The sequence below is a fragment of the Mastigoproctus giganteus genome, chromosome 5 (assembly GCF_048544385.1).
Source record: "Mastigoproctus giganteus isolate SK-2022 chromosome 5, ASM4854438v1, whole genome shotgun sequence".
Lineage (NCBI taxonomy): Eukaryota > Metazoa > Arthropoda > Arachnida > Uropygi > Thelyphonidae > Mastigoproctus > Mastigoproctus giganteus.
In genome coordinates this window covers 170,393,838-170,409,092 of record NC_143579.1, presented here as the reverse complement: position 1 = coordinate 170,409,092, position 15,255 = coordinate 170,393,838, and the positions used below count along the sequence as shown (strand labels likewise).

Here is a 15,255-nt window from a genome sequence, read left to right as displayed (position 1 = left end):
GGTATATTTTGGGTTGGAAAGAGTGTACGTGAAATACTAAGTAATCTGTTTCCTCAAGACTGTGAGCAAGATGAAAGTGTTTATCAAAAAGAAAGACATATGAATGAAGTGTATGTAGAAAGTAATGAGTAGATTCATTTCAGTAAGATTGTGTGTGCGCGCGATGCAAGGAGTGTATCGATATCAGGCAACAACTCTGCGTTCTTGTGGGCCTATATAAGAGCTTGAAGAACAGGGTGGATGCCCTCGAAGAAACTAAATTGAGGGGCCCATCAAGCTCTCAGCTGCCCACATCAACGCCAGAGCTTGCACTTGGGCATCACGTGACACAGAGACAACCCCCAAGGCAGAATGCACTGGTCCCGAAGGAACTAGTAGTTGTTGGTGACTCTATTGTCAGGGACAAAGGTTGATGACGTTATAGAGCGAATATCATCTTTTAAGGGCACAAAAGGTGATATAGTTGTACACGTTGGCACTAATAATATTAAGAGTAGGAAACCGGCAGAATTACTTAACAAGTACAGGTCACTGTTGAACAAAAGCCGAGAATTAGAGTTGAATTTGAAAGTGTCTGCAATTCTGCGAAGACACGATAGGAGGGAGTATATGATGAGAGCCTTGTCGATCAATTCGGCCCTGGAAAGATTGTGCAAGGCTCAAGGGGTAGAATTTTTTTCAGCCTGGACTGTACTTGTTAACAGGAGAGATTGCTTCTACAGGGATGGGATACACTTAAATAGAAAGGGTGCAAGAATATTATTTGCTGATGCTATCGAGGCAGTGTTAGGTGGTTCGGAAAACTGCTAGCTTGGGGGGAGACAAAGACCAATAGATTGACAGTAGCCACTGGCAGAGGTGAAAGAGATTCTTGCACTGCTTCTATTAGAATGAGCAGAAGCCTGAAAAACAAGATGCATGGTATTTCAGAGACTGCTGGGAGCCATTGCGGTACAAGTAAACACATGGGTTGTGTTAGGGTAGCTAAGAATACAAACAGGTGCAGGTATACTTGCATGTACACCAATGCTAGGAGTTTAGTAAATAAATTTGATGAATTTGAGGTATTGCTCAAAACATCGAAGGCAGATATTGTTGGGATATCAGAGACGTGGTGTCACACAGATATAAGGGATGCAGAACTGCAATTTGAGGAGTACAACGTCTACAGAAAGGATAGACAGGATAGGAAGGGGGAGGGGTTATGCTATTAGTTAAGAAACACATAAAAACCAAGGAAGTGAAGCCAGTCGACATCGCTGGACAGTGCAGTGTTGAGTCAGTTTGGTGTGACATAAGCATTGGGAGATCAAAATTGAGAGTAGGAGTGTGCTACAGGCCTAATGACTCTGATGAGTATAATAAGGAACTGTACAGGGAAATAGAGTGGGCCAGTAAATCAGAGAGTCTTATAATGGGAGATTTTAATTTCCCAGATATTGACTGGAATTTGGGGGCTGGTTACTCACACACTAGCAGGGCTTTTGTGGATTTATTGGATGATTGTTTTCTACATCAGCATGTTCGGGAGGCAACTAGAGGGAGTAATACTCTTGATTTGATTATCAGCAGTGATTCTTCATGCATTAAGAATCTGCAGATAAATGAACCACTAGGTGGCAGTGATCACAGTGTGCTGAAGTGGGATTTACTCAAAGAGGTAACTACCATTAGGGGTAAAGGGAAGGGTTACTGCTTCCGTAAAGGCGACTACGATGGACTGAGACAGTATTTAAATTCTATACAGTGGGACCAACTGATGATGTTACCAACAGCAAATGCAAAATGGGAAGCATTCAAAGAACTTATCTTGGAAGCTACTAGGCTTTACATACCAACTAAGAAATATTGTTCATGGTTTAGGGCAAAATGGATGTCAGATGAACTAATGAGGCATATGGCAGAGAAGAAAAATGCATGGGATACTTACAAATTAACACATGACACAGAAGCCTATGATAGATACAAGTTGATATGCAACCAAGTTACAAAGGAGGTTAGGCAGACGAAGGCAGATTACGAGAAATCCTTGGCAAGGGATGCAAAGAAAAACAGCAAAGAGTTCTTTACTTATGTAAACTTTAGAAGGAAGGGGATGAATCAGATTGGTCCACTTGATATTGATGGGTCAACTGTTGATGATCCTGCTCAGGTAGCTAACAAACTAAATGAATATTTTGCATCGACATTCACACATGAGGAGTTATTCAGCAAGGGGAATGCCAGAGGTGTATTCAACTCTAGCAGTAAGCTACAGAATCTTGAAATAACTGCGAGTAAAGTGGAGGAGAAACTGTTGAAGATAAACACAAGAAAGGCACCCGGGGTGGATGGGATCTATCCAGTTATATTAAAGGAGGCAGCAAAGGAAGTAAGCAAACCCTTAGCCATAATTATGAGAGCTTCCTTGGACTCAGGGGAGGTACCCATAGACTGGAAATGTGCAAATGTGACCCCAATTCACAAAGGAGGATCAAAGGCTGACAAGTAATTATAGACCTGTGAGCTTATCTTCTGTTCCAGGAAAATTAATGGAGGCACTGGTTAAAGAAGCACTGCAGGATCATTTAGACAAGACTTCAGTTATAGCTCAGACACAGCATGGTTTTGTTAAGGGAAAGTCTTGCCTGACCAACTTGATTGGATACTATGATGCAGTCACAAAAGAACTGGATGCAGGGAATAACTTTGATATTATATACTTGGATCTTAGAAAGGCGTTTGATACTGTTGCACATGGAAGACTGCTACACAAATTGGAGCAGTGTGACATTGGAGGCAAATTGCTGCTATGGATAAAGGGGTGGTTGAGGGGGAGAAGACAGAGAGTGGTAATCAATGGACACTGCTCATCGTGGACTAATGTTATTAGTGGAGTCCCTCAGGGCTCAGTGTTGGGTCCATTATTGTTTTCTGTATTTATAAATGATATTGATGATGGTATATCAAGCTTAATGTCCAAGTTTGCAGACGATACAAAGGTTGGCAGGGTTGTCAAGGACACTACTGACACTATGCTGCTGCAACAGGATCTGGAAAGGTTGAGCAGATGGGCTGAGAGGTGGCAAATGGATTGACAAATGTAAAGTACTACACATGGGAAACAGCAACCCCAGAGCAACGTATCAACTCTGTGGTACTACACTGACAGTGGTAGAGAATGAAAGGGACTTGGGGGTGGTTGTACAGGCAGATATGAAGTTCTCTGAGCAGTGCAGACGGGCTGCAAGAGTAGCTCATGGAGTATTGTCAATGATATACAGGAATTTTTCCAGCAGGGATAAGGAGGTGATTATTCCATTGTATAAGGCAATGGTCAGGCCACACCTAGAGTACTGTATACAGGTCTGGAGGCCTCATTTCAAGAAGGATGTAGAGCTGCTGGAACGAGTACAGAGAAGGGCAACAAGATTAGTGAATGGAACAAAGGGGTGCTCTTGCGAAGAAAGGCTTAAGTTTTGCAAATTACAGTGTCTGGAGACTAGGCACCAGCGAGGTGATCTGATAGAGGTGTATAAAGCCTTGAATGGTTTAAGCATGCTCAATGCTGATGGGATTCTTCCTCTAGCTCAGAAAAATCACCTGAGAGGGCATAAATTCAAATTGAGGAAAGACAGATGTAGGATAGTTGTGCGGAAATTTGCCTTTAGCCAGCGGATGGTTGGTTTTTGGAACAGACTTCCATCCCTTGTGGTGGAGGTTGATAGCCTAAATAAGTTTAAGGCTCAGCTGGACAGGTATTTTGAACGAACAGAGGGGTGAAGTGGAAGTGGGTTTTTTTTTTTTTTTTTTTTGGCTGATGCTGCATAAGCTTGCTTTCTTGCATCAAATGCCTCTACTAATGCTAATGCTAAGATGGAGTGAAATGAAGCTGTAAAACAGATTAAGAAAAGGAAAGCACCCAGACAGGGCATGATTGAAGTGGAAGTGGTAATTAGATTTGCAAATAAATGGCTGGGGATACTCCTGGATCTATATTACTCATGAGTACAAGAGGGTGTGTTCCCAGGAAGATGGAAAGAGGCATTAGCTAAAATACTAATAAAAAAGTCCATATAAGGATGTTACAGGGCCTGGTTCATACAGGCCCATATCATTGTTGCCAATTATTGGCAAATTATTTGAAAGATTAATAATTAAGCGTATTATGGTTCAATATGAAGAAAGAGGTCTATATCCCACGAGACAATTTGGTTTCCGGAAAGGAAGGTCCTCTGAAGGTGCCATAAAGGAAATGGTGACTGGCACAAAATATAGTTTAGAAAAATATGTGATGGGAGTGTTTTTAGATTTTAAAGGGGCATTTGACAGGATCTGGTGGGAGAGCATTATGAGGATACTCAGAATCATGGAATTACCAGGGCAATTATATAAAGTTATGAGAAGTTATCTAAGTAACAGAAAAATAGTGGTAAGAACAAGATATGATGAGATATGTATACAGTTAACTAGGAAGGGTCTCCGCAGGGCTTAATTGTGGGACCTTATCTATGGAATATAGTAATCGATGAATTATTAAGTCAAGATTGGGGCAAGTCTGAAATAGTAGCCTACACACGATCTTGCTGTTTTAATTAGAGGCAACTCTAGAAAAGAGTTGGAAGAAAAGGCTACAAAAATAATGGATAGAATTTTTAAATGGATGGAGCAGAATAAGTTAGAATTATCTATGGCAAAGTCGTGCATGGTGCTGCTGAAGGGGGAAGTAATGATGGATGAGAGACTACTTTTCTGCCCCATGTTAAATATATTAAAGAAAAGATTACAATTTTATATTCAAAAATAAGAATTGTGAGAGTAGAATGGAGTATGAAAGTAAGGTCTCTTAACTTTTTTTTTTTTTTTTTTTTTTTTTTTATGTAAACCCCAAACACAAGAGGTATTAGAACCTATAGCACTTAGTACAGTGCTTGGGTTGGAGGTTGAGAAGATGAAAGAAAATATTTGTTGACATTAGACTTGAATTCCTGTAGACTGTAATTTTCAGGAAATATGTATGAAGGAAGGTTGTTCCAGAAAACGGCAGTTGAATGAATAAATGAGGAAGATGAAAAGTTGGTTCTGTGAGTTTGAAGTTGGACAGTAAATGGATGTTGGCTGGTGGCGGCACGTGTTCGGATTGTTTTGAAAGAGAGAGCGGGAATTATAGACACCAATTCAGAAGAACAGTGCCCATGGAAGTATCTGTAGAAAAGGCATGCAGCAGAAACAGTACGTCTATGAGACAGCGAGTGGAGAGACACTGTTAAAGATGAATCATTAATTAACCAAACTGCCCTCTTCTGAATGGAATGGAGAGAGGTTTTGGGGGCACCACCCCAGATGTGGGAACAATATTCCATGGCAAGGCTGATTTGCGATTTATACAGAGTGAGCAGCTGTTTGGAAGAAAAGTAACGCCGAGAGCGAAAGAGAAAACCAAGTTTTTTAGATGCAGAGGAAGCAATATTTGTAAGGTACTTGTGCCAAGAGAGAGATTAGAAGTCAGGGTAATCCCCAAAACAGATATATCATTTTGCCTAGAAATCGGAGTGTCACTAAAGATAAGCATAGGAGCAGAAGAATCCTTTTTGCGAGATATAAGACAAGACTGAGTTTTAGAAGGGTTGAAATCAACTAAGTTGTCTTTGCCCCACTGGAGAATTACCTGAAAATCAGCATTTAAGGAATTGGTAGCAGATTTTCGAAAAACTGATGCTGATTGAGCAGACAAGGTTTCTCAAAATGGAAAGTGGAATGCAATGTGCTATCATCAGCAAAACTATGGATAGGATTTCCAGTCAATGGAAGAAGGTCATTAATATACAAGAGGAAAAGAGTGGGGGAAAGAACTGAACCTTGGGGGAGGACACCGGCATTAGTGGAGAAGTTAGAAGACAGAGAGCCATCTACCATCACCCTAAGTGAGCGATCAGAGAGAAAACTGGATAACCAATTACTAAAAACAGTTGCAAACCATAAGATGGAAGCTCATTTAGAAGACCTTTATGCCAAACACGATCGAAAGCCTTTGAGATGTCAAGAGCAACTACTTGTGTTTCCCTGAACCTTTCCATCGAATTAGTCCATAAATGAGTAACATAAGCCAGAATATCACCAGTGGATCGACACTGACAGAATCCATATTGGCAATCGTTGATCAGACGGAAGGTTTCTAAGTAGTTTAAGAGTTGGTGGTTAATTGATTTCTCCATTACTTTAGAAAGAGTAGAAGTAATTGCAATGGGACGATAACTGGATGGGAGGGATTTGTCACCCTTTTTAAGAACTGGCTGGATATGAGCAAATTTCCAAGCAGAAGGAAAAACACCTTTGGAATAAGGAAGTGAAAAAAAGGCGGCAAAGAATAGGAGTAAGTTCAGGAGCACAAGTTTTGGGAACAAGTGGAGAAATGCCATCGGGACCTGGAGTTTTCTTAGCATCAAGATTCTTCAAAATCCTTCTGACATCCTTTGATGGAAGACCACAGGAGGCATTGAGCTGAGTGTGTTGGGAATGGTGGGAGGTGTTTTACAAAGATCATTAATACATGAGTTGGAAGAAAAATGGGATGCTAGCAGGTCAGCTTTATCCTTGGCTGAAGTGACAACAGAACCATCTGGTGTGGAAAGAGGTGGGAGCAGAGATGGGAAAAAGTTGTGGCCAATAGCTTTGGCAAGAGACCAGAATGCTCGGCAACCATTAGGGCAAGAAGCAAGTTTTCTACTCTTAGCCTGTTCAAACTCTAGTTTGGACTGATTAATAACTGCTTTACAATTGTTGCGAGCTTTGGTGTAGGCAGAAAATGAAACTGGAGAATTAGAAACAAGCCAATTATGATATGCAACATTCTTCTTTTGAACAGCCTTAGAACATTTATTGGAAAACCAAGTTTTATTTAAAGGACAAGATTTTAAAGTGGAGTGTGGGATAAAGGATTCCATTCCTGCAAGAATAATTTCACTGACACGATCTGAGCAAACGTTGACATCAGAAGTTTTGAAACAGTAATCCGACCAAGGAAAAGAAGAAATGAAGTCTCGCAGGTCATGTCATTTTGCATTCTAGTAATGCCAAACAACACGAGGTTGGGAATAGCCATGAGATAAAGGTTCCATTGGAGAAGAGACAATCACCAAGTTGTAATCTGAAGTGCCTAAAGGACCTCTCACATCGACCGTGTACTTAGAAGGGTTGTTTGTGAGAAAAAGATCAAACGTATTGGCTGTATGGTTGGGATTGTCCAGTATTCTTGTAGGTAAATGATTGTTATTGTTATTTTGGTTTTTAGGAGCATTAGCAACTAAGGCCATATTGCTCCGGGATATTCGGTGGTCATTCCCTGACCTTTCCGCATCCTCCGTACTTGGTGGTGACGGGCTCGAACCCCGGTCTAATCAAGAAGCGTGTGCTACGCACTGCTGCTCCTTCCCACCTGACTACAGAGGTGCCATAGTAGTAGGTAAACGAACAATCTGTGCAAGGTCATTAGTAATTGTAAAAGCCTCAGCATCTCGACCAGTTGGGTAGGTGTGACTAGAAAACGGAAGCCAGCTGGAGTTGTGACCATTAAAATCACCAAAGAAAATTACCTCACTGTTAGGAAAGTTGGACTGGAGAAAGTCAAGTTGAAAAGAGAGGAAGTCAAAGAGCTCCAAGTGATTAGTGGAATTGGGAGAACGGTAGAGACAACAGATGAATTTGACACAATGAGGTAGAGAGATTTTAAGCCAGAGAAGATCAAAAAGAGGAGATTCGAAATTGCCAAGTCTCTGACAGGGAATATCAGAACAGACATATGCACAAGTACCACCTTTGAGGCAAAAGGAATCATGCAGCGAATAATTTTGGCATCTGAGATGAGCAGTAGCTGAATCAACCGTAAACTGAGATTCTGTCAGAAAAAGTACATGGGGTTTGGCAGACTGGAAGTGGAAATGGACATCGTTGAGATTAGAATTGAGACCACATATATTTGTGAAATGAATTAGATAGTGCTTGGGAGGTTTAGATCTTTTCACAGATAAGCTTGCTCTATTAGTTTGACAATTCATGGTGTATTCAATAGTAAGAAAAGTGGGTGGGACATGCTGTATGAAGTAATGAAATTTTTGGGTATGGCATACATATGGTAAGAATATACCCAGATCCTTGACATGACGTGGCCTCGACAATGCTCCCCGCATACACACTACTCAGACTTCCTCCAGTCAGTATCTGGCAGAGTAGAGGTAGCAAGGTTATACACTAGCTGATCCGGAAGCCTCCTAGAGAGTTACCAATAGGTTCGGTCCGGTGTACTAACTAGCGGCCGGCCTGTAAACACCGTTTTAGAGCTGTACCCTCGAAATGTAAGGAATAATGGATCTCACCACGATGTTCATCATAACCTCAAAAGTCATCAATCATACTGCATGATGGAAGAGATAGTTTAGCTCTAGAGACTAAACATGGGTTCCACCACTTCAAGCCTCCAATAAGCAAAGTGGTGGTATTGCACCAGTTGATGAGAGTCATCTACCATCTAGTACTGCCTGGTAACATAGAGAGGCGGCATTCCTCCATGTGGTGTGGGCGCCACACCTCGACCCCTGCTTATGTTGGTTCACACCTGGATGGTCACCCACCATGTACTTGTGCATGGAGGTTATACCCAGGATTACTAACAGTCCCACCATCGTGAAGGTGTGGGCAGAGGATTTGGCTGTCACAGACCGTCCGGACTTCGCCAAAATTGGGTCCACTTGACTTGAGTGTCACCCGAATATCAGTTCCATCAGCGTTTTAGACTCCCAGGTAGCAAGTACAGCTTGTCTGGCATATCTGAGAGAATGTCTGTGACAACCTCAAGGACAACTTGCTATATACTGCATTTTTGTGCCAATTATTATATACGCTGCTGGTGCCTGGGGGTACAGAGCAGAACATAACTTAATTGAGAAAAACTAATATCAGCTCAGAGGCAAGCCTTCTAGCAGCAACCCGAGTCTGCCAGACTGTTTCTAGTGTTGCTTTGCAGGTACTTTCAGGTAAAGAATCTGCAGATTTAATCATAATAAGGAAATATCTTGAATATGCTATGGTCAGGAATTATCCTATAGAAATAATGGGAATTCAGTCATGCCCTATTGAAGGGAAAGAATATGGTAAAAAGGATTTAAAAACAGAAATAAGAAGAATTAGTAAGGAATTAGAGATTAAATGGCAGGAGCAATGGAACAGTTCTGAGCAGGGGAGGGTTACCTATGGATTTTTGCCTTGTGTAACTACCATGAAACAATGCAAAGAATGGCCAGATATGAGTTTACACGAGACCATGGTAGTAACTGGTCATGGGCTAAGACTGGGAGTAGTACCTTCTGGCTTATGTCTCTGTGGGGAATTGGAAAATTTCAGAACACATACTGTGGCATTGTAGATATCAGATAGCCGGTAGGAAAATGTACAAATAATTAGAAGTGCAGTTTCTGCAGCCATGCAAAGTATTTGCAAGTATTCACTCCTATAAAATTTTTAAGATCTTTGTGAAAGAAGTTTTTGGAATAAGAAAGCTTATTATGGTGGGATCAGGAATTTAATGTAAATATGTGAATATCTTATGATTTTTGGTACAGTATATGTGGTTTATACAGCATGTATTTCTTATGAAAAATTTTAATGTATAAGTGTGTGTGTATTTATTATATAAAGTATACTATATTTTTATGGAAATATTGTAGGGAATTTAAATAATATGGTTGTATTTAATTTATCTTGAATTTTAAGTTTTAGATTTATAAATGAATATACATTCTTTGAAGGGATTGTAAATATTAATATGTAAATATGAGATTGTAAATATGTATGTATGTATTGGAAATATGATTATAAATATGAACATATCATATGATTGTTGTATATATGTGTATATGTATTTATATGGTTTTAATTAATTTATTTTGAAGATTTACATTTTAAGTGTATAGGTTTACAATTGAATGTATTCTTTTAGGAGATTGTGAATTTTAATATTTGTTTGAGTTATTTATTTATTATTATTATTTTTTTTTGAAGATGAAATTTTGAACACGATATGTTCAAAACATGAATATTGTATATATGGCTTATTAGGCCGCGAGAATGATTTTTTTTTTTTTTTTGTTTGATTTTGTGTATATGTATCTTATTATGTATATTTATAAATAAGGATGGTAATGTGGATGAGCCACAGGCTCAGGTAGGCACAACAATGGGAAATGTACATACATTTTATACACTAATATTACACACACACACACACACACACACACACACACACACACACACACACACACACACACATGAATATTTCAGCCTCATTTATCAACATGAATAAGTTGTAATATTAAAAAAATAAAAAATTAAACATCGAAATACAGTATTATTCTTATTTATAACAATAATTAGATTAATAGTCCTAAAGTTTAAAGAGCATAATATTAAAAAGTTCATTCCCTTTTTTTCTAGTTTCTTTTTTCTTTTTTTTTTTTTTTTTTTCTTCTTTCTTTCTTTTAAACAGTAGTAATGAGAAAGCTGAATAATGAATGAGTGATTCATTACAATATCTACATCATTACACAAAGCAAATACGTTACCTTCCAGATTTTACAATACACGAAAAAATCTTGCATATGTCTTCTGAAATTTTGTTTCCTTGTGATCTTACTTAAATGCATTGTTAAATTAGCTTTGCAGCACATAAGTAGTACAATGAAACAGCCTTTTGGCAGAATTCTTATTCCAAGTAATGCAATAGATTTTATTAAATTAAACCTAACATATTTTGGGCATCATAAATATGATAAATGTAGTATTAACATGCTGTCATTTGTGAAATTACATTTTCTGCTAATGAAAATGACTTATGAACATTTTTTTATCAAAGTCATGTTGAACACATGCTGAATACCATACTGGCAAGGAAAAGGGATAAACAATGTTAAATTTATAAAAAGCTGAGGAGAGCCTGTGAATGCACTAATAAATGATATGCCTAGACACTAAATTGTAAATGGTAGAATTTCTACCTTCAAAGCTTTGAGTTAAATATCTTATGAAATAAATGTCATCTGCACCATAAATGACTCCTAGAATTTAGTTTCTATCATCCCTTTCCTAAAACCAAGAGAAGAATTTGTTAATATTTGGGTTTATTTCTTCATGGAACCTTAAAGATATAAACAGGAATGCATTTTAAATGCAAGTGCTACAGACGTTAAAAAAATGTGGCACTTCAAATAATCAGCCATAGGTAAAAAAAAAAAAAAAAAGCTTTAAAAGCGGAGAAAATCCTATAAGCAGGAGTGTTATAACAGGAGTTTACAGTAAATGTTCTGTTTATACTTCAGCACAATTACATAAGTCAGAGAACTGTACACTAATCATTTTTACAAGAATATTAACAACCATATTTAGCAGTCAGATGGGTTCAAGCTACAGTAGACTCAAACATCTTGACCACACAGTTATGTCAAGCAATATCTATTTTTTTCTAGAACTAAAGATTATAAAAATCAAGTTAGGAATAACAATATTTGAGACTTAGAAAATTACAAAACAGATAAATGCTATTTTGATCTTAGTTAAATATTTAAATTGGAAAGACAATGTTTTTGAGGCCAACAGGACAAAGTGCCTCTTAATGCTCACAGAACTAACTTTTCCTTCACCATAAGCTGCATTTGTATTGCATCACTTTCAAACAAATGGTACCACCAAAAGGTTAATCTGTCATTTATTTAAAAGATGAGGCACACTCTCTCTCTCTCTCTCATTATTATAACAGTATTTTCTAGCAGGTTACATAAAAGTTTTTTCTTTGCTCCCTCATCTCCCAGTCCACTCATCTTGAAAAACCAGGAATGAGGGATCATTGTATCAACTAGGTAACTTAAATCTTGTTATGTAACTCAATAAATCATAAAATATTAACTACTGCAATTTAAAGCAAAAATATAAGAGAAGACAATTCTCCTAATTTGAAAAATTATCTCAGATTTGACATTTACAAAACTATATAAAAACTAGTGTCATACTAACTTCCATTAATGCTGCAGCCATTTCTGCATCTCTGTAAAAAAAATCTTTAGGAAAAGTTCTATCAGGAGGTCTGCTGTACCCATAACCTGGAGGATCCCAAGCTACTACCGTGAACTCATTTCTATTTATCTTATCCAGCTGAGGAGTGAAATCAGTCCTAGTTGAACCTATATACAGTAACAATACTGAATTATTTAAAAATACATTGATAAAGAAAACTGTATAAACTTTCCTTATTGTCTCTTATTACACAACCACAGTATATAGACTCAAGTAAAGAAGTGGAGTACAATTTCAATGCAGGTATTAAAACAGGAGTTTTAATGATCTGTAGTATGATCTGTAGGAGTTTTACTGCCTACAGATCATACTGCTCCTCCTGTGATAAGAGCTTGAGCTCAGGCATTTTAGAAATGACTACATTTACTCATGAATCAGCCTAAAGTAACTAATATTATTTTTAATCAAATAACATCACTCATAATTCATTAAAAATTGGAAAGTACTGTTGTGACTGGTTGCAGATCTATTTTGTTATTAATCAGACAACAGGCAGCCTCAATTAGTGACTTTTGTGTGGAGCGGTGAATAAATGTTTCAAATATAAATGAGAAGTAAAGCAGTGTTCAAAAGAAAAACTATTCAAAGAAAAAACTATTCAAAGTTTTTCTGTAAAAACCTCCCTATGCAGTATGTTGCAAATCTAAAGTCTTAAACTGCAGCTGAACTTTTTTCTCAATGTATGCTGAACTTAGATTGGATCATGGCAGATCAAAAAATAAAGAAATAATCTTGTTTACTGATAATTCTAACCTTAACTGCTGTTTCAGTTGTAGCTGTCCTATGAAATAAAATGCCCTGAACTTCTCAACACATGACTAAATCAGCTGTTCCATTATCTGAAATAAGGAAATTCAACACACAGGTTCATTGCATTAATTCTTTTAGCCAGCAGAGTTGTTAATTACTGGAATAAGTTAAAACCAACAACTTGGGTAGTGTAAAGCTCAGCTCGATCAGTATCTACAAGAGGAGTAAAACACTTTTTCTCTTTTTCACTTTTGTTGGTACGGCAAAAGCCTGTACTTGAATATAAAGATAGAACTAAAACTTTAGGGAAGAAAACTAGATTGATAACAATTTAATAATGAGTTTTATTAAACATAAATCTTATTTCATAATAAAAATATTTTAAAAAATAAATATTTTTTTTTAGTAAATGCTTTTAAAACACCATTTTCATTCAGTGAAAATAGTGTTTTATGTCCCATATACCAATCTATACACCAATATAAAAAGGAAAAATAAGAACTTCAGTAGTACCTACCAGCTGAAAACATAATATTTAACATTATTAGTAACAAACTTTTTTTCTTTTTTTAATAGTGGTTTATCAACATTGGAACTGATAAATATTATTTCGTTTTCTTCCTGACCATTACCAGTAGATAATAAAAGCCTCACAAACATCTTCTATCAAGCCATCTATTTTTTCCAAAATCATCACATGAGTTTTACAACACAACATTTTTTACAGCACTCTTGGAAAATTGATTTTATTCCTTTATATATCAATTCTAACAATTTTTCCATGGTTTCGAAACATTGACTTAAGATTAAAATTTCAGATAAATTTTCAGATTTCAGATAAATGTATTCAATGGCACAATCTCAAAACTAGAAAATCTTTTGGTGGAACCACTACATCAAATGTATATTTCACCTAACCAAATCTAAAAAGTTCAACTTTCCTCAATCATTTGCTGTAGGATATATCGTTCCTACACAATCAATCCATTATTTCCTGTTTTTGATGATTTTGGAGATTTATTCAGCTGAACAGAATTATAATATTCATTGTTGATTATTATAACAGTATTTTCTAGCAGGTTATGTAAAAGTTTCTTCTTTGCCTATTTTTTTGAAAATTAATGAGTTGATTTCATCTTGATAATCTCCTGTAGTAGCTTTTGCTTTATAGACCAAATCAGAATCAGGAATGCCCCCTAACACATAAGACAATAAGTCTTCTAGGTTATTTGTTAATCCAAGTTTTCTTTCATTAAGAATCTATATGAAATCTTAATATTATTGTGTAAAGTATAAAGATTTATATGCCACAATAAATATCATGTTTACAAACCGTTTACCAGGTTCTTGTTATCATGCACCTAGTAAAGGGTTTCTATAGCATGGTGTTCATTTATTAAAAATTTATGATGGTGTATGAAGTATTGGAATAGTTTATTTCTTGATGAACATAACCTGCAAAAAAAAAACAAAGTCTTTTTAAAGACCTGATAAAGGCCCCACCCGAATTTCTTATGTGTTTCATTTCCCATAAAATACTTTGTTCTCTAAAGTTTAATTTCATTTCTTTCCATTAAAAAAAAAAAACTTTTCTTCTGTTCTTGAGAAGATTTTTTGTTAAAGTTTCTCTTTGCCAATTAAAATTTATTTTCTGTTTTAATACTAGGATTGATTTAAGCATACTCGGTACTTTTTTTAAATCAAACATAACTCCTGATTTTATTCATCTTATGACAGTGCAATCAAACTGGTCTCCAGAGAATAACTTGAAATAAGTTTTTTTACACTACTTCTTAACCAATAAAAAAAACTTCAAAAACATTTACCTTTTGCACAAATGTGAATCCTTTTTACGAATAATTCAGAAAATCCTGCTGAAACACTAGCATGCATGCTTTGTTGCTTGCTCCATTTTCATTGGTACATTCAGTTTATCATTTTATTTATTATTGCTATTTTATCAAAATGCTGAATAACATTCAATACGGTTTTCTTCTCTATATATACAGATTTTTCTCTTCTCTTTGATTCAAATGTTCATCCATTTGTATATTTTTCTAATGCTGATCAACTGAGTATAAGTGCATGTATATAGTAACATGCAAGACCATAGTTTAAATCCCATGCCTATAATATGACTCTCCAACATTGCCAGGTGGGGAGGGGGGCTGTCTTAGATGGGTGGACTAAAAATTCTTATCATTAGGGTTAATAGATTTCCATCATGCAGTATGACTGATATCTTTAGAGGTTATGATGAACATCACAGAGAGATCCAATCTTCCTTACATTTCGAGAGTATACCTCTGAAATGGTGTTTGCAGGTTGGCCACTAGATAGTCCACTGGACCAAACCTATTGGTGACTCTCCTGGAGGCTTCTAGATCAGCTAGTGTATAATCTCACTTC

The 15,255-nt window shown here is 36.7% G+C and overlaps 1 protein-coding gene across 1 annotated transcript in view; it reads right to left on the bottom strand.

Moving 5' to 3' along the window:
• LOC150085838 (serine hydrolase BPHL) overlaps nucleotides 1–15,255 on the bottom strand; it is a 177,274-nt gene that overhangs the window by 75,129 nt on the left and 86,890 nt on the right. The window contains exon 3 of the mRNA XM_090373514.1: nucleotides 12,037–12,203. Within this exon, the coding sequence (XP_090229640.1) occupies nucleotides 12,037–12,203 (167 nt within the window). The remainder of the gene's footprint in view (nucleotides 1–12,036; nucleotides 12,204–15,255) is intronic.